The sequence below is a fragment of the Ciconia boyciana genome, chromosome 4 (genome assembly GCF_034638445.1).
Source record: "Ciconia boyciana chromosome 4, ASM3463844v1, whole genome shotgun sequence".
NCBI lineage: Eukaryota > Metazoa > Chordata > Aves > Ciconiiformes > Ciconiidae > Ciconia > Ciconia boyciana.
In genome coordinates this window covers 82187402-82207087 of record NC_132937.1, presented here as the reverse complement: position 1 = coordinate 82207087, position 19686 = coordinate 82187402, and the positions used below count along the sequence as shown (strand labels likewise).

The 19686-nt window shown below is 37.1% G+C and overlaps 1 protein-coding gene across 5 annotated transcripts in view; it reads right to left on the bottom strand.

Moving 5' to 3' along the window:
• The window catches only part of ZNF608 (zinc finger protein 608), a 91033-nt gene that overhangs the window by 45052 nt on the left and 26295 nt on the right, over positions 1 to 19686 (bottom strand). For all 5 annotated transcript variants that reach the window (XM_072860387.1, XM_072860386.1, XM_072860385.1 and 2 more), the window contains one exon: positions 3206 to 3461. In XM_072860387.1, the coding sequence (XP_072716488.1) occupies positions 3206 to 3461 (256 nt within the window). The remainder of the gene's footprint in view (positions 1 to 3205; positions 3462 to 19686) is intronic.

Here is a 19686-nt window from a genome sequence, read left to right as displayed (position 1 = left end):
AGAAATGCCCACCTGATAATCAGCAGTCTCAGTCAATTATATGAGTAACCAGCTATGGTTAGTTACAAAGCCCTGTAATAAAATGTGACAGACTTCAGATGCCAGCTTCCCTCTACATGTCTTCAGATTGAAACACTCTGGGAAAAATGGTCTGATTTATTAAATCTGCTGATCAAGTCAACTGAATAGATTGGCATGGAATAAATGAAAAAAGCTGCAGTAACAACGCTCTCTTTGATCTGCCACAGTTTTGACTGAAATCCAATGCTGCTCCCCCCCGCCCTTGGATTGATTATGTTAAAAGTATGACTAATAAAACCCAACATCATCCTTTTTCTGACCTTGAAGAACAAATGCAACAGAATGTGACAACTTGTTTAACATTCCTAAAAGAAAACTGGTTATTTCAGATACCGAAAAACTTCAAAACATGAATTCTCAAGTATATGCTACGCCTTCGCCTCTATAAAGCATATATTACATTTAATAATGAGTTCTACATAAACTATCTGATTTCATCTTTCTCTACTCACTCTACTATTCTTATTATAATAACTGTGATCACCACATCCTTTCTGTATTTGCATTCCCACAGATAGTTGCTGCAGCACATAAAGGATGCTCAGCAGCATGTTTGGTTCATAGTTCCCATATGCCATAGAGTATGCAGACATCCTACAAGCCTATTCCAATTACCTCACAACTCATCTTACAGAGCGGCTAAATCAGATACAAAATAATTTAAATATGTCAAAACACAAGCCAAGGTCTTTCAAGGTAAGAAATTTTCATACCTTAGCTTCTTAGGATTGTTTTACATTAAAAAGCTATCGGATATATAAACAGCCAGATAGATATCAGTTTGCATGTATGTTTTTATTAGGTTTTGGAAAGCAGTGAAGGGAGTGAATATGAAAGAAACATATGGGCATCAGAAAAGAAATTTGTATTTCAGCTGGTCATTATGAACATCAAGATGGTTTTAGATGCCACTAATTACAAATATTTCAGTTAAGAGTATTCTGGATTTACACCAATTTAGGAAGGGTCATGTTCTGGCCTAATTAAAGTCAAAATCATAGCTGGAGAAAACGAGTATCTGATAATCTTAATTCTTTTAAAGATAAATAGAAGACCCATCTGCACCCCGTTTTTCTAAAATTTGGCAGAAATGGCTTCATGCAAGCTGTTATACAGCTGCTTTCATGAACATGTCAGAAAATTTGAAAACAGCAAAATAGATACATATATGTGTGCCCCAAATGTCAAAATTAAGTAAAATGCAGAAATGTTATTAGGAACTCATTTTTCATAATACAGTGTTCATTGTGAACACTGGGAAAACCAGAGTAAAATTTATGTTATTTTCTTCAGTCAGCAGGGTCTGAAACAGTAAAATACAAAGAGCACAGTGCAAACCATACAATATGAAATCATAACAATTACCTTCAGTCTCTTAAATCTATGTTCTAGCTATATTTCTAGAGTATTTTAGAATCCCATTTTATCTATTATTATAGTCACTTATAGCTGTAGTGTCACCAAACAATATTTGTAAAGCTGTGAAAACAGGCACATTCAAAACCGTTTCACTCAAACATGCTGTCATTGAACTCTGAGTTGTTTCAGAAAATTCTTTTAGACAAACTGGGAAAAGGTTAGGGGAGTTAATTTCTATTAACTAACAAGAGTTTTTAAACCAGTAGAGTGCTGAGAAACTGGTAAATGGAATGTCATCCTGACCAGAATGCACTTTTTTTAATACTTCATTTCTGGTGCCAAACCTTTAACAAGGCAGGCTTCTTAAATTCAGTGGGGGTCAGAAGTTTAGTTTATTCAGCAAGAATAACACTATTAACAGCTACTGCTCTTTCATGTCAACACAGCTAACGCCCACACATTCCAACTCTGGTTAATACAAGCCAGTCAAGAAAGATTGGAGCTACTAAGGGCAGTCATCTCTGCAGGGATATTTTAAAACAGAATTTATACCGTGCTTTAAAAACAATCTAAAAGGATCAATCTACCTTATGAATCTGCTGTAGACATACAGAGAGAGAAAGATGGATGGATGAAAGCATATAAAAGCAAGTAAATCTGACTCTCTCTATTGATTTTTGAGAGGACAGTGTAGAGCACATTGGTGAGGTCTTATATATCACTGCAAAGGACCAAATGCCGTTGTGCGTATGTCTGAAGGATGCCAGGATTTATCATGAAGCAATGCACTGCTGTATTCTTTCATTATATCGTTTTGTAAATAATCTTGTTTTCACTGTTGAGGGAGGTAGGTCACTAAAAATTAAATAATCCTCAAAACAAACATAAGAACAATCACAGGAAGACTCAAGCAGCTATAACTGGAGAAATCCACTACTAGTAAACCAAAAATTGCAGAAGTTTTGTGTACACATGCAGTATTTTTAGCATTAACAGGAGAAAGCTGGTATTTTAATAATGAGCTTTTGAAAACCAAAATGGAAAAATCTGCATGTCACAGCATAATCCTCTTCCTACTTACTTTGTTCTAAATCATAGCAAATCAATGTTTAGTATTCCCCAAAGCTCTCCAGCACTCCTACTTGGCCAAATGCCTTCAAAGGATATTAAAGAAATCACTCTGGTTTAGATAGCACTTCTTCACCAGATGGAACACTTCTTGTCAAGCAAGAATGCTTTCCTCTTAAAGCATGTTTCAAATAACCAAAATGCAAACAATAATCACATCAAATTGAATTTCTGCAGGGTCTCTGGGGCTTCTATTGTTATGTAATGGTGGCATTTTTGATCATAATGTCTGAATTCCAAAATATTCAGCTTTCTAAGTTTTCATCTAAATTATTCACATATCCACTCCCATCACATATACCCCCCTCATGATGTACATTCAAATAGCACATTTATGTTATTCTGTTAGCTATTTCTTCATGTGCTTTTCTCAATATAGCAATAGGAAACAATTCTATTGTTAACTGGGGTTACATGGTAGGTCATTTGGAAAATACAGTTGCTTAAATAATAAAAAACCTGCCATTTGTTTTTAAAAGAAAAAGTGACTAGCTGAGCTATAAAGCTGTGACTACCATTGCACATAATGGTGTCCCAACAGACTAGCAAACCCTTAGTTAGCACCTAGGCAAATACTGCAAAGTCTCCTCCTCGTTAACATATCTCACAGACAAACCTAATGGAAAAAACAATTTACCTTCTTCAGTTTCATGCCACACAATTCCTTCCAAGTTCACGCTGGTCCCAGGCTCACACGGTCCAAGGCATTCGGGTTCTGTTACTACTCCAACCTCGCAAGTATTTACACCCACTGAACGAGTCCGTACCAAAAGCTGCTCGACTGGTGCTGCAATATTGGATGAAGATGGGGAAAAGTAGGAAGGCAGAATCTGAGGTGTGATACTGCTGGAAATCGGAGGTGGAGGTGCAGGCACTGTAAACAGGGGATCAACCTGAAAACAACAGACAAACTTACTATAATGGTGCTGTGAGATTTAAAAAAAAAGATAAATTATTAAAAAAAGAAGAAGAAAGCCCAGTTTGCTGAGACTGCATTTGCATATGCAGGGATTTGGTGTATCATGGGTAATTTCAGTCTTATGAGTTTAATTTTTTTGACATCAGCCCAAATGCTGCACATGAAAAATTAAGTACAAAAATACCTATCATGCTAAACAAGGCAAATTGCTAAGGTTCTACAAGACTATTCCCTGTTGCATTGACTACTAGTATGAAATAATAATAAATTTTAAAAACAAGGATTAAGGCTACTTTTTTCTTGGCACTGACAGAGACTGATTTGTGGATGGAAATTAATTTTGCAAACTGGGAACTTCATTTTCTATTTAAAGAAAAACATTTATAAAGACAGAACAAAGACATATAAATGCCATTTTTTCATGTGCATCATAGAGAAATTAGCACTTGGAACAATACTAATATCCATATGGCATCAAATACAATCTCTTGTCATCCAATCATTTAAAATACATTAGGATCACCCACCTAACAGCTTACAGATAACATTTACATCTTTCTACTTGAAGTAACAGATGAAGACTTTTACAAGAATCTATCCAAACCATCTGATTTCTTAGGGTTTCCAAAATGCATATTTGGAAGAATACAACTCGGCAGACAATCAGTCTGCACACAGACAATTCACACAGAAACAATATCTATACATGAACTGAAGAAGTTATCTTTCCTGTATGACTTCCAATATACCCAGTAGCAGATTTTCTATATACAGATTTGGCCTGAGGGTTCTCAGTATTTTACTGTGGCCATAAGGTCCTTTGTCACGTAAAAGGTAGCTAAATGAGGATATGAGCGTGCCTACTCAAATAGCTAAACCACCTAAAATTCATGTTTCTTTGGCCCATTGGATCATAGATATCACACCAAAAAATCATTCTTCAATCCGATGATTTTTTAAAAATGGCTGCTTTCTAGGTGCTTTCAAATAGATGATCAAACGTCTTTAAGTCTATGCTGTTTTTAATTTTGGACCTTGTAAGAAGACTCAATAGAAAAGACATAATGACTCACTGTACATTGTCATCTACATTTTGTTCAAATGTATCTTAATGTAGATCAAAGTTAATTTTGCTTTCTTTTAAAACCAAGTTGGCAAATGGGGATACAAAGAGAAGAAAGGACTAAAGAGTATTATCCTTGTATTATATATCCTTTGTATCACAGATAAGATCACTTCATCACATGGCCACTTTTCATAAAGAGAAAATAAAATGGAAATCTAAAATTAAAAAGAACTTTTTAAAAATTGTAACAATTGTTACAATTGGCCTTTGTAACAACTCTTTTGCTTTGAGCATCATTCATACATAAACTGAGAGCCAACACTTTTAATTGTGCACACAAGCCTTGTGTGCTAAATATTTAACAAAAATGTTTTGTATGATCTTTGTGTGATGAGATCAGCCTGGATTCTGATCTCAATTACACTAGAACTAGGGAGGAGAGAGGAGGGACCTATAACACATTCTCCTCCAAACTCTGTCTCATTTTGGGGGGATTCTTTTTATATAGGACTGAAATAATCTTCAGGTTAGAGATAGAACAAAGTAGGAAAAAAAAATCAAAGCAAAACGTGAATACTAAAAGCATCTATTCGGAGTAAAAACCTGCTAATACCAGCAAAACTCTACTGAGTAAAGCAGAGTTCCTGTGGCATAAAAACAATGCAGTCAAGCAATGATATCCTTATTCTTCTCTTTATGCCATCGCAATTGCAGAGTTAAAGCACAGGCAAGACTGCTTTGCAGAGCAGACTTGAATGCACGCAGGCAAGTCAAATACCAACTGACCCCCAACAGCAGCTGTTACTTGCAATATCTAATAGCAAGCATAACATAAAACCATAACCGTGTATGCCTAGTACAGGGGGGACACTGGTTCTACGCTATACAGATTCTGGCTGTCTGATGCCAAGTGGAGGCAAACAGTTGGATGGCACAGAGCCCTGCTCCCTGGCACTGGCTGCATAATGGGGCTCTGTCAATGAAACGGGGTCATTATGTACCCCGGGCATAATTTAGAGTTGTTCTTAACGTATCTTACTTCAAGCCAGAAGAGAACCAGGATCAGTAACTGGCAGGTAAATAGAGCCCGGTGCTTAAGAAAAGCTAAGCCACATCCCTTTATAAAACCAAGAAATGCTGATGAATGGCCTGTTTGATAGTTTACATGGTGTTTTTTGTAAAGCTGTGCAAAACCTCCTACTACACATGCAACAGCATTCTTCCGTAAAACATACTCATCACAACATCAGAGAAAAAAAAAAATGTTTGCTATTATCGTACTAAACTAGCCAATGTTTTAAATGAATGTAGACTAAATTGGCAGATGTGTCTTCCATTTTCCAAGTATTATAAACAGTGAGGGGCAGCTAAAGAAAGCACGGATCTGACAGTGTACCCTACTAAGTTCTTTGTTACAAATATTTGTACTCAGTTCTGGCTTATTTAGACCTGCTAATAAATGTTCATGTTTTCCACTAGAAACACTCACACAGGACAAGGACAAAGAGTAGCTATTGCAGTAAACAGGGCTGTTGCTCTGTGAATTAAAACATTAAGCTTTTGGTCGAGAATTAAGTGGACATTTACTGTCCCTGAGGTTCACGTTCGTTGCACAAATATGACCTTACTCATCAGTAAAAAATATGCTGAGCTTAAATATTGCTCCAGTTTTCCATGTTTTAAAATTATCCCATCTTGTTTGATAATCATAACGTCAGCACAGCAAAGTGGTGGTTCTCAGCGATCATTGTGGTGACACAACTGTTTTCATGAATTCTCCAAAGGGCACTGATGTAAGCTATTAGTGGCAAAGAGAGAGGCAGGAAGGCCGCCATCTCCAGTGGAAAAAAGGCACATAAGTCTAACATCTGGTGGTGGCAGTCTGTCAAACTGAGGAAAGTTAATGTCAAGAACAGATGCTCTGCAGTTTCTCACTGTTATTTTTGCATGATTATTCCCAGGTGTTGGCGCATACTGAGCGGTAGCCTTGCTGTTTATCACACGAGAGATTCCAATATAAGAATGAAAATCTAAATCTGAGGAAGGTTATTTACATAGATGCTCTCTTTATACATGTAATCAAAGGGCTCCAAAAAAGGCAGAAGTATGCAAGCAATATTTTCTTCATTCACCTAATTCCAAGAGCTTTTGAGAGCTGATTAGTGACAAAGGCTACAAAGCCAGAGTGTTATTCACGGCAGCTTTCCACTGCCAAGTGTTTGATTGTATCAGAGAGCTATGGCTCTTAGTAGTAGAAAGCTCACAGAAAATGAAGAATGCCTGCCAAGCAATGTAGTCAGTGCTCCATGGAGTGCTCCTCTATCTGAACACGACCAAAACCAAAAAAATTTTGGTGGCTGCATAACATTAGTCAGGATGAGGAAGAGGGTACAGAAGAGACAGGAAATACCATCCTAACTAGAAATAGGCAAGACTTTCTAATAAGCAGGGTTCTCCTTCAGTTACTCAGGCACTTTACATGCTGGAATTCAGTTCAGCTCATCAAAACTCATCTTCCGGATGCAGTGTAAGCTTCTAAAATTATGTCTGAAAATTAACATTTTGTGTCCTTTGCACACAATTTCCTGACAACCAGGAGAGATTCCTGTGGGTAATGCTAAGCTCACAGAAGGCGGTACACAGATTTGAGGGGACTTCCCAGATCAGAGCGTGTCCAACATCATACTACTGCAATCAGCCATATCATATTCCCATTCCTGCAGGAATGGGGGAATTTTAAGTCTTTATGGGGCAGAGTCTCTCATGTACTCCTGTGTAAAACTCACCTGAATGAAAGAAGAACAAGACACCAGGAACACCAATGGCCCTATTTGACATGGTACTAATCTGGCAGAAGAGGATTTACAGTAGTATTGGAAATAAAATCACTTTTCACAGACATTTAAACGGATAACTTTTGATCATATTATCAAGTGGAAGTATTCTGTATCTATGTATTTCATTCATTTCAATTTTGAAAACTTTCAGAGGGTGTGTATCTTAAGTGTGAAATGTTTCTGTCATAAATCACAAAATGCAAACTAGAAAATAGCTGCCATGCAGCCAGGCCACGTGATGTGACCCATCAAAGTGTGCTATCACTTCTATAACTATGAATGTATGTGTAGTTCCACCTCATTAGTGAAGGTATATCTTTGAAGATATATGTCAATGATGACAGTCTACCAATCTAAGACCAAACAGGGTCATACACTACTGCAGTGTCACCCACCAGGTGAAATGAATGAATGAAATGTTTGAAATGTACACATCAAAAGCCATTTAATCCATCTACCAATATACTGCCTGGAGAAAGGCAGAGGAGCAGGTTTAAGGCTCAGGATAAGCCCCTCCAACAAAGCACTGCTTTTTAAATTGAGAAAAAATCTACTGTAAGCATTCCCAGTGGGAACGTCTGCACTAGCAGAAAGAATGTGGAAAGAAGATCCAAATCCTATTATGGGACATACCTAAAAAACAAAGCCTGACCCTTTGCAAAACTAAATCCTTCCTTAAAGAAAGACACCAACATAAAGACCGAAAGGAGTAAGAAAGCTCCAACCTTGAAAATGACATGGACAAGTTCTTCAGAGTTATGAATTAATACTTCACAGAATCACTATGTCTGAAATGAAAAACAGGAAATAAAGGAATTCAGCCCGATATGGAAGTTTTGCTTTCTCTACATTTTAAGGTGAAAGGCAGATTACCTTGTTTTTTATATAAAGTATGCTTGCCCCTACCTTAATTTTCTAAAGCAACAGTGACCCCAGAAGACCTCCTTCTGAGACCACTCTGAGACCAGCATCATAAATCAGAAGTAATTCTAACTAATTCAATGAAACTACTTTGCAATAAAACAAGTGTGGATAATGTGACATGGAAAAAATGTTTGTGTGCTCAGGAGTGTGTCTGCATTTCTAGGCATCTCATTGATCTTTAAATCTCTTCTTGCTACAAAACTTGCCCCACAAAGAATTTACACATCTAAAACCAAAAGCTATTCCTTCATATTCTACCATGTAACAGAAATTACCCCTATGAAGAATCTCCATTGCATCTGAAAAATCTCAATTTAATCTCAAGTCAGTATTTCTTGCATTTAAATTCACATAAGAGGCCGCTCAGAAGCGTTTTGACACCATACATAGCAGAACTGATGTTTTGTTTTCTTAAATAAACTTGTATTAATTTTGAGATGAGAAGGATTTAATTATACCTTTGAAATACTGGTCATTACCTAAAGATATTTTATTTATTAAAACCCATGCTTATTATCTAATAAAGGCATTTTTGGCAAACAAACATTCTACATCAAATTGTTGGAAGAAAAGGTTGGTGCCATGAAGGACATGCTTAGAAAATAAGAAAGAAATACTACAAGACATGGATGTAGAAAAGAATTTTGGTGACAGGATAGACATATCTATTACAAGCCTTACATTCAAAATACAGGAAAGTAAGAGGTACTAAGGAAGTTACTTATTTTGGTTAACTTAGTTGAGAATCACAAGAGTTTGCATATAAAAGAAGGATGAAGGATATTCAGACTAACTAAATTTCATCCAAATTTTAGTTTTAAAAACCTACCTTCAAGAATAATCAAAAAATAATAAGCTTATGCTTTACAAATATTGTAGTTGTAGTATGGACAAAAAACCTGACATAATTGTGTTGAACTGAGTAACACAAGTAGCATCTGCTTGGAGATTCCAAGTATTTCCTACTCTTAACATGAACTTCTCCACTTCAATCAACTGAGTAGCTGGAGAGAAAGGGGGAAAAAAAATAGCAAGCAAAAAGACACACTAACAGAAACTGATGCTTTTTTTTCCAGTAAAACACTCACAACTGGAATAATTTCAATATTCTGAATATTTGTTATTATACAAAAAAAAAAAAATCCACTTAAAACTTTTACTGTGCTACTAATCTTTTACTACAAGGAACAAGGAAAAAATTCCCCCTTTTATTCAAGATCTTCTATGCCACTCCCATCAGCTGCTGAACCAGCACACACAGTTCTGCAAACTCACAATCTTTTGACAGTTACATATTCTTTTTACATGTAGACCTCCAGGCCTCCTCAGACATCATGTGACTGTACCTACAGCACCTCTACAGACACAATAATGTTAGTATTTTTTATGACAGCATTAATATACAATGAAGACCGTGATGAAAACTCAAAGCTTTGAGTAGGGTCTAATGCAGAAACAATGGAGCTAAACAACAGGCAAGGAAAATTCCTTGTCCTCTCTTATATCTTCTATTCTACCTCAGATGCTTGGGATTTCCCAAAGCCATTCACCCGTTTTACTGTGGGAAAGATTAGCATTTGACAACTGCCAGCAATATCCTTCTGCCAAAGGCTGCATCTGTGAAAAACTGTATGTCAACTCTAATGTTTGGCAGAGTCCTGGGAGGATGCCCAGATAACCACCTGCAAATTTCTAGTAAAGACATTTCTCCTCTTTCAGCCCAAGAAAATTGTATTCATTGAGATAATTTTGTCCATAAGTCTCTAGAACACCTTTCTCCATTGAAACTTGATTTCTCCTGATCCGCTCCTCAGTCTGCACTTCCAAACTTTTCTTCAAGTCAGCCTAGGTGCTTAGCTAAGCTTTAATACAGAATAAACAAGCACTGTAATTCGCTAAAGATACCTATCCTGTCTAAAGAGATACACTGTATTCCACAGTGAAGAAAGGAATTTCTCTGAACTGTTTGGGTTTAGACAGAATGTCCATAAGATGATCTCCAGTATCAGATGGTGTCATGAAACTGAATACGGTAAAAATCGAGGCACAGACATTTGCTGGTAAGGGCTAGGTACTGCTTTATCGAGTTCTGTGACCCTTTAGGAGCTTTTCATTTTAAAGAAAAAAGTTTTTCATTTTAAAGATTACAATCACCTCTTTTTCTTTCCCAGTTTCTGCTAGACGCAACCTTTCAGGGTTCTGAGCCTGAAAAAAAGATAAGGTATTTCCTTATGGAAATCTCACAGCATTATTAATAAATGGTACCCTGAATTTGCCAATGTTTATTTCTAACAGGTGTGAGACTTTGACCCAGGAATGAAGCTATGCTTGCTCTGACATATCAAGACACCAACTGACCAAGGAAAAGTTTCCCACTCTTAACTGTACATGGGAAGATAATGGATAATTTAATTGCACCATGACTGAACGCATTTAAGTGTTACATTTCAAGTTTTCATTCTCAATGTCCAAGCAAATCATGCCACAACCCTATGACCCTGCAGCAGAAGTTCTCCATTACCAAAAGATGGTTTCAGTTAGTCAATGGTGTGACTGCAGCCTGGTGGAATAGCTGTCTTTTCAGCCATTCAGGAGTGCAGGGACATAGAGAATCAATATAACTTTGCAAGTTTTTCCAGGAATCTGCCATGTATAATCCAGTGGCAAACAAGACTCAGAAGAGAAATGGCTTCTCTGCACGTCTTCAACTTTCTGCATGTCAATGGCCTACCACTAGGTTTTTGTTGCCTTTTACCCATTTGCTGACTACTCTGCGAGTGCAAAGTTGCGTACATTATGATTCAGACTGTTGCTTCCTCAACTCAGTTAAGTTTTTGTTGAGAAAAATCAACTAAACGATTAATTTCTCTTCCAAGAGCTTGTCAAAGAACCTCTATAATCTTCAGAAACAGAACTGAACTTCCTTGATGGTCTATATATACCAAAAACTTTTAGTTGCCTAACTAGATTCTTATGGATGACATTTTTTAGCATGTTCTGAAAATTCATCATTTGACTTCATGGCCCTATATTTATCAGTGTCTACAGACCCCCAAAATTTTAATTTAGCTAGCCCTTGGTCTTCTTAGGCAAGACAAGTGGATCTTTGGTTAATATATTCCTGTATTATTGCCCTAGGTCTCCCACCTGGGCTTTTCAATAGGAAGTAGGATCCCCTAGCAGTTACTTTTTCTCTGTATTTTAGACCAACTTCATGGTATTAGCTACAAACACTACCAAGTGTATGATACCATGTCCCAGTTTTATTTAAAAAACAAGACAGTATTATTACTTTTAAGAATGGGACATACACATTCATCATTATTTAGGAAGTCACTAAAGGAAATACTTCTAAAATGACCTTTCAGCTTTCCTTTTCACTGTGATAGTTCAACTGAAAAAAGAGCTGAAGCATTACTATTTAGCCATCCCTGCAACCACCTGCTGTTGAATACCTGTAGTTAACAGTAAAAATAAAATCTGTATTCTCAAATGCAGTTTGAGGTATTTACAGTATCTTAGGTCTCTCAACTGGTGTACACCTTTACTCTGGTGTAAATCCAGAGTAGTCCCAATGAAGCATAACTACGGGCACAATTTGGACTGTAGTGTTTTTTTTACCAGGGAGAAAAGTAATTAGCATTTCAAATAATTTTTAAAGACCTGTAAAAAAAATCTGAAAATAATACATGTACAGTGAAGATTTTTAAGAGGAAAATAATCCTTGTGAGGAGGAAACCGCTAATACCTATTCCCTCCAAATTGTTGTTGGTTGTGTTTTTTTTCCTCTTTCTAAACTGAACATGGTACTGACGCAAAGTGTCCAATAATCCTTAACAATGAGACTGAAGGATTAAGCTTACAGTATGAAGGCAAATACAAGAACTGGAGTCATCAGGGAAGACCTTTCTAAATTTACTTACCTACTTGTCTCAGCTCTGAGGCCATTCAGTTTTGGCAGAGAGGAGAAACCCAGGTTAAGTGTTCTCTTAATTCTCTTTCATGGGAGCATCTACACTATCAGCACCAAATAATCTGATTACAGGCTACTGAACAGACAGCCAAATCTTGTCCTTTCTGTGGCTTAGAAGCAGGTCACCTTGAGATCTCTGTTCTCATGTCCCTACCTCAAAGACATTTTTCCCTATTGATTTTGCCTTAGTACCTTGGGATCCTCATTAGCATGCTCTCTAAGCACCCAAACACAGACAGAACTTTACATTTGCAGAGTTTCAGTAAGGGCTTATCATTCCTGTCTTGCTGAGAAAGAATGGAGGCATGCAAAGGACCCAATTTCACTCAGAAAATCACAGACACCATTGTTGAAACACCTTATATTTCAGTACATCAATCTAACCTTTAACTTCCTCCTTTCTTAGACTTTTTTTATAGTATATAGACTATTTTTATAGTGTAACAGTGTGACCAACACCTGCTGCAAATGAAGCTCCCTTTCTGTTCAAATAAAGCAAAAGAAATGAGTAGTCCAAATATTCCATTTTTCTTGTGTTATATTCTGCAGTTACTTGCACCTTCTATTCTCTGCTCTGCCATAATTGTACATTCTATCCACTGCATGATGAGCTTATAACAAAGACAAACAAAAGAAACTTTTTTGTACGCTTGGTAGAAATTCAAATATTTTGCTCAACTGAAATAAAAAATAAACCTAATCTAAGCTGTCACGAAATCATGAAATGACTCTGGCAGTTCTATCACACTATATAGACATGTACAGATCCTTTGAAGAAATGAAACTGCAGTTTATCAAGTGTGATTTATAAGCAACACTGATTTAGCTGGGAGATAACACTGCTGTCTAATCATTAGTAGTCAGACAACAGCCATGTGAACACATCAATTATGGGCCACTGCCAAAAGCCCTTGAGATCCCAGAGATTAACAGCCAGTCCTCTGTTTTACAAGCTCACATCAAAAAGAATATTAATAAGAGGAGGGGCAATGTGAAAGCTTGTCAGAGTAATTCACGCACTAAAACAAGGCATTTTTCCCTTTGCTCTGCCTTGAACTGGTCCATGAAAAAAGCTGGCATCAGCTACAAAGCACAAAGCTGCCAATTTCTCAGAAAATGTTTTTCATTAACATATGGGAAGTTGTGAAAGGCTGCAAAAGCTCTATTTGGTGGATAAAGGCGACAACTTCTATGTGTTCCTTTCCTGAATGTATCAATTATACAACCTCAATCATTATTCAGATACTTGGAAATGAACATCCATGCACAGAATGCACAGAAGTGTTTGATGGCTTTTCTCTCCCTCAAAACCAGAGCTGTTTACTATTATAAACAAATTAGCCAGCCTTCAAGGCATCCATTTACCATGTCCCGCTAATGACTTAGAAAAACTAAAGTAGAAACCAACTCATCTTCAGGTTCATTTCGGTCTTCAAATGTGTGGAAAAAAAATCCCACAATTGTGCCTTTCTTACTGACTTTTATGCAGGGTGGCTGACTAAAGGTTTACTCTTCTTACATATAAATGCATGGAAACAAGACAAGAATATACCTCCAAAGGGAGCAGTTATTCCTCTGTACAAATGTAAACATTACTATTGAGATGGACCTCAAACAACCTGTTGCTGGCATTTTAAATGCAGCAATATTAACTGAATAGTCTTTAAGCTTGGTCCAGCCACCAATTACCCTGTCTGGACTCTACTCAAAGGGTCTAAAAATAGAGAGATGTCTTAAAGCATGGCTGCAAACAACCTGCATTCAATTCTACCGATACAGTGTTTAAGGGTATGCGATCTGGAAGAGAGAATTCCTTTTGTGGGGACTTTCCAGAGCTACCTTTATATAAGCTATCTCAGGTACTGCCAGCAATTAACCTCTGAGCAAAGAGGGGCAAGAAGCAGGAACCTTTTAGACTGTCTCTGCTGCCCCAGAACCAGTAATGTGAAAATTACACCATTAGGCACAGCTCCAGAATACATATTCTTTGTCTGATCAGCCAGTTTTAAAAGTTCCCACTTTGCCGTGGTCTTCCAGACACTCATTCCCTTCACTTGTTTTTACCTGGAATATTACACGTACATATCCTGCTGGAGGATGGCATATTGTTAGTCAAATTGACACAGCTATGAGGGTCATAATCACATGTGGATGGACACACAGGCAGGAAGCGTTTCAAGCAGCAGATTCATATTGTAGAACTGCCCCTTTAGTAAACAGCTGTAGCAAAGAGATGTCAGTCCCAGATTGTTTGCTCAGGTAACCATGGCAATGTTAGCTTCCACAGCTTTACTGTTTCAGGGACACCTGTAATGGCAATTTTAACTAAGGGTACAGTCTTGTATCAGTCCTTGTGTTCCTACAGCTGCACAGGTGGACAACTCATATCTGGCCAAAATAAATCCCACAACTTGTCTCACACTTTTGGTGGGATTCATCTTGACATGCCAGTTAGTTATCCAGGGTCCGTGGGAAAGTGCGACAGTGACAGCTCAGTTTGAAATCGTTTTCTGCAGGGGTGGAACCACAGGCTAAGTGTATGCTTTGCACAGAAGGGGACAGACAACTCTCACACAATCATTCTGCCAGCACAGCCACGGAGATGGCAACTGCTGGCAGAGACATGCAATATCTTAAACTCACACTGGTGCTTGATAGCTTAATACTGTGCATGAGAGTTCTTTGCTCACTTACGTTTGCGCTTTATTTTCCCACAGCAAAAGCAATGCCTGGAACACACCAGGTCATTAAAGATCTATCACTTGCAGCTTAACAGCTGACACAATTTTAGAAATACTTTTTATCTTATGCTAGACATGTTTTGGGAATATATCCACTGTTTTAAAAGAAAATATTCTCTCTAATATATATCCAAAAAGGATAAGTCTTACATGTCCAAAAAGAACACCATGCTACGAGAGCCACCCTAAAACATCTCAAGTTTTTAATTTCAGTGTATTCTCTCTTTCTGTCATTCTTTGAGGACTAGTGGTTTTGCGATTCAATTGCTTAAAAGCTAACCTGGGAAAACATTTATCAGGCAGATGTCTTCCAAAGCAGTAACTTCATAAGCACATCATAAAACAAGAATGTGATTCAACCATTGTGCAGCTGATAATGGAAAAAAAAAAAAAAATTGGATTGAAAATAAGTTAAATTTATTAAGAGGCCATGTTTTTGTTCAGCTGGCTGGGACAGGAAATTTGTCTTCCAAATGTTCTCTAACATTGTTTTCAAATTTGAATGAACTAATACAAACTAATACCAAATGTTGGACTTAATGCGCCAAGTGACATGAGTTAAGCTTGACAGGAGTGGCCTCCCAGTATCTAGCAAATTAAAAAGAGAGACAGTTTATCTATTTTTAGACTGTATTTAAAACAGGGTCAAGATTTCCTAAATTTCCAACTTAAAGACATCATTTTCAGAAAGCACTGAGCAGTCTATGTACAAAAATCTGGGACTTTTGAGATGTCTCATAGCAGGCAATTAGAGATCTCTTAAATCATAATTGAAAATTTTTATTTAAGAGCATAAACAACTAACATAGCGCCTGGATCAATGGGATCCTATTAGAAAAGTGGAGACTTTAACTGACTCTAATGACTCTTAGATTGGCTCTTACTATGCCTTCTAACTCACTACCAATAAATGCAGGATAAAACAGTAAGTGAAAAGAAACCCTTTCATAAAGTGAAGGGTAGGACTTAAATCAATTAACCCATTTTTGGTGGCAATCCTGTACAAATGCTCCGCAGGTTCTACATGGCACACTTCTCAAGGAAGTGTCAAAATTATACATATGAGTGCTGTAAAACAGGGAATGCATTAGAGTATCATAATTGGATAACAGCCCTAATACAGAGTTCCTGAAGATGCACAGCAGCAGAATCTTTATTCCAAGCAACACCGGTTACTTTTTAAATTCACTATTAGAAAGGTTTTCAGCACTAAGTCTGTCAGGCTCTAAACACTTATTTGCTTTAAGACAGTGTTAATGACTTAGCTAATCACACAATTTTATAGTCCTATAATGTACTGTGCTGTAAAAATTAAACCAGTGTTTATTACACCTCTGCTACCTTTCCTTTCCTTCTTACTGGACTGACTCTTAAATGGGTTAAAGCAAATATTGTACTACAATAAAACATAAGAAGTGCACTGGTTGACAACAGTTCTCAATATGTAACTCAGTATTTTAGTTCAAAGCCTACTTGCAAACAAAGTAGTTCAAACCACTACTCTCAGATACTGAAACTAATGGCATACTTATTTTTCAATTTTGAGGGAGCTACTCCATCTGAAAATGTAGAAAATGGTATCAATGCTAAATTACATTAAAGGGATACTGACAGATTAAAAATGAAACTACTGTAATGTATTATTACTAGCATTTTGGGTAACTGAAAAAGGACGAAGTTAAATTTTCTTGTCATTGTTAGAATGTCTTGTCATTTCTTTCTGGAATTTCACTCCTTTTGGACACTAAAATGAACCTAGTCAGTTTTCCTTTTTGTATCTGAAATACAAAAGGTGAAATACAAATCAGTTTGTATTTTTGCAAAATTACACGTTTTTGCAAAGTCTCTTTGATGTCAACAATGTTTATGTGACAGGCCCTGATACTGTACTGTTAAAACTGCATTGAGAACAAAGCTTCCTTTATCACTGGAGAATCAATATGACTAATGGCCAAGCAGAAAAGACTAGATCAAAGATATCTGAAGATGCACCACTTGGGTGTTGAGGATAGGGAAAGGAGAAAAGGCACACACACACACACGCAGAGACACACAAACATTGGAAAAAGCATACATTGACATCCAAGATACAGAGACAGAGTTGGTGGATCTTTGAATATAAGCAAAGCATTCTTAGATTGCAACCTAGCTTTTCTATAGAGAAAAAATGGCAAAAAGAATCAGATAAACACAAGCTGCTTTGATCACGATAGGCATGATACAGAAAATTCTTCACTCTTACACAGCAAAGAAATAGGTATTTAAGCTACCCTAGACTGGATTAGCTTGAGTACCTATTGAAGACTGCCCACTTGCTTTCAATACTCTTTATAAATAAAACGCATGGTGATTCTCTTTTAATAAAATTAGTGTCACGGCATTCGAATTCTGAGGAGTATTTGTTTACTGCTCCATAGAAAGAACACAGTATCTGTTGTTCTGCCCCCGAACAAGGGAATATTATTTCACATTCCCAAATCACGTTAAAGAGTCTGATGATAATGCAGGAATGGATACAGTCAGTGCTTATGGCATAGTACAGCTAATTTCCATGCTGTAATGCAAACAATTTGCTTTATGGTTCTAAACCCTAGGAATATTGAGATCACAGTTGCATTTCTTTTGGTCTGAATTTAGGCTCTAAAAACCACTTTCGATGAAGCTATTCAATATGGAAATATATTAGCAATTTTCAGTAACTCTATGATCTCGCCATCTCAATTTCACTGACTATAAAATGGGGATAGCTTCCCTCCCGCCCCCTGCCTTCTCTTTGGGTATTGTGAAGCTTATGGCCAGACTGTGTACTATATTTAATTAGAACTTAAAACCCAGAACTGATGCCAGATTTTCAAAATAGCTCACAAATCAAAACAAGAGGCCAGATGTTCAAAAGAACAAAGCACACTGGGTGCACGGGTTTCCCTCAGATTCTCATAATGGCAAAAGTAGGTGCTAGACTGTTCAAAAGTCTTACCATAGTTGTAGGTGTTAATCACATCTGCCCTTCAGAAATGAACTTGTAAGGCCTCCAATTGCTTTGAGATCCTTGGAAGAAGAATTAAATAACCATGCATTGAAATATTTAGACCCAATTCCCCTTTTTATTCACATAAAAGGAATCTCAAGTTTGGTCTTCCATCTGTTTGGGAGCAAGGAAGAGACTGTTTCTTGGCTCGTTTTTTCTTAGTATAACACAGCCTTCTGCTTTTTTTGCATGTGTTTGTTCTAAGCAAAATGAAGAAAGACGGCTAAAACTGGAGTAGGATAGGATGTGAGTGGATAACTCTGACAAATTAAGCTATGTTTCCTTCTCCCACACACAAGCCTTCAGCTTAGTCCAATACATCACAGGAGCACAAGGGAGGAGGATGTATTGGCTTTTTCTGCTACACTTACATTTCCATGAAAAGGAGCAGTCAAACGAAAATTAAGCACTTAAACAGCTTAAAAAAGCACTGGTTCAGAATACTGTACTTCAATAAAACATTCATTGTTATTCAATGCTTGGCAAATGACATTGCCATCACATACTAGTAGAAGAACCGTGAAGAATAAATGCTATCTGAAAAAGAGGCTTGTACTTATGCAGCGCTAATGACCATCTAAAAGAGCGATTCTGCATGGTTACATCCTCTTTGAGAGTCACAGCTGCAGCTTCACAAGAGCAGCCATACATCATAATCTGCAGCCATTTTAGGCTACCCTTGTGCTTTGGAGAGCAATATGTGCAGTAAGGAACTGCTAATCTGTAAAGTTACAATCAAAAACAAGTTTATTCAGCGGTGATGACTGAGGAGGCGGAGGTATTCAAATTTTAATACTGACAACACCTTTGACTATAACAGCAGCGACACGGGGAAGAGATCTCCACATTTAGTTTCACTAGAGAGAACACATACTCATTATTAGATTTTGATTTCCAATTCATTATAACCATGGCACAGAGTAGCACACAAGCCATTCTTTTAAAATGTCAGATAACTGCATTTTAAGATCGTAACACTCACGTTTTAATTAACGTGAGGAATTTGCTTATTGAACAACATGCTGATCCTATAAACATCATTAATTAACTGATATACAGTGACTTTTCAGAAAGTTAACAGCTTAGGAACAAACATTATTTCACTGTACTTTGAAACTGCTTGATAATCAAAGGCAACGCTAATATCCACTAAATTAGTCACAGATTTTGTGGGCAAACCAAAGATAGCCTCCACTTTGTAGATGCACAAGATTTACAGCCACACCCATCACACCAAAATATTTTCTCCAATTATGCACACTTCTTCAAACTCAGTTATATGGAAGCAACTATAGGTCTCTGCACAGTACATATCTGTGGCTTATTAATACAACTCTTTGGATCTTTAATTACGTTAGACAAAGTAAAACAGTCTGGAAACTCTCTTGTTATTACTGTGCTCGTTTGCCTCACACATTAAATATCTTTGTCTCTTTCTGCAACTACCTACAGCACATTTCTCAGTCCAGGTCATTCAAGCTAGCCCTCCACTGCCCTGTAAATGGCATCAGTTATCATCATGACAACTCCCATGATATCTGTATGCACAAATTTGGAAAAGGAAGCTCCAGAAGAGAGAAATGGGACTGGTGCCAGTTTAAGACGTCAAGAATTCAACCAGAGGTTAACT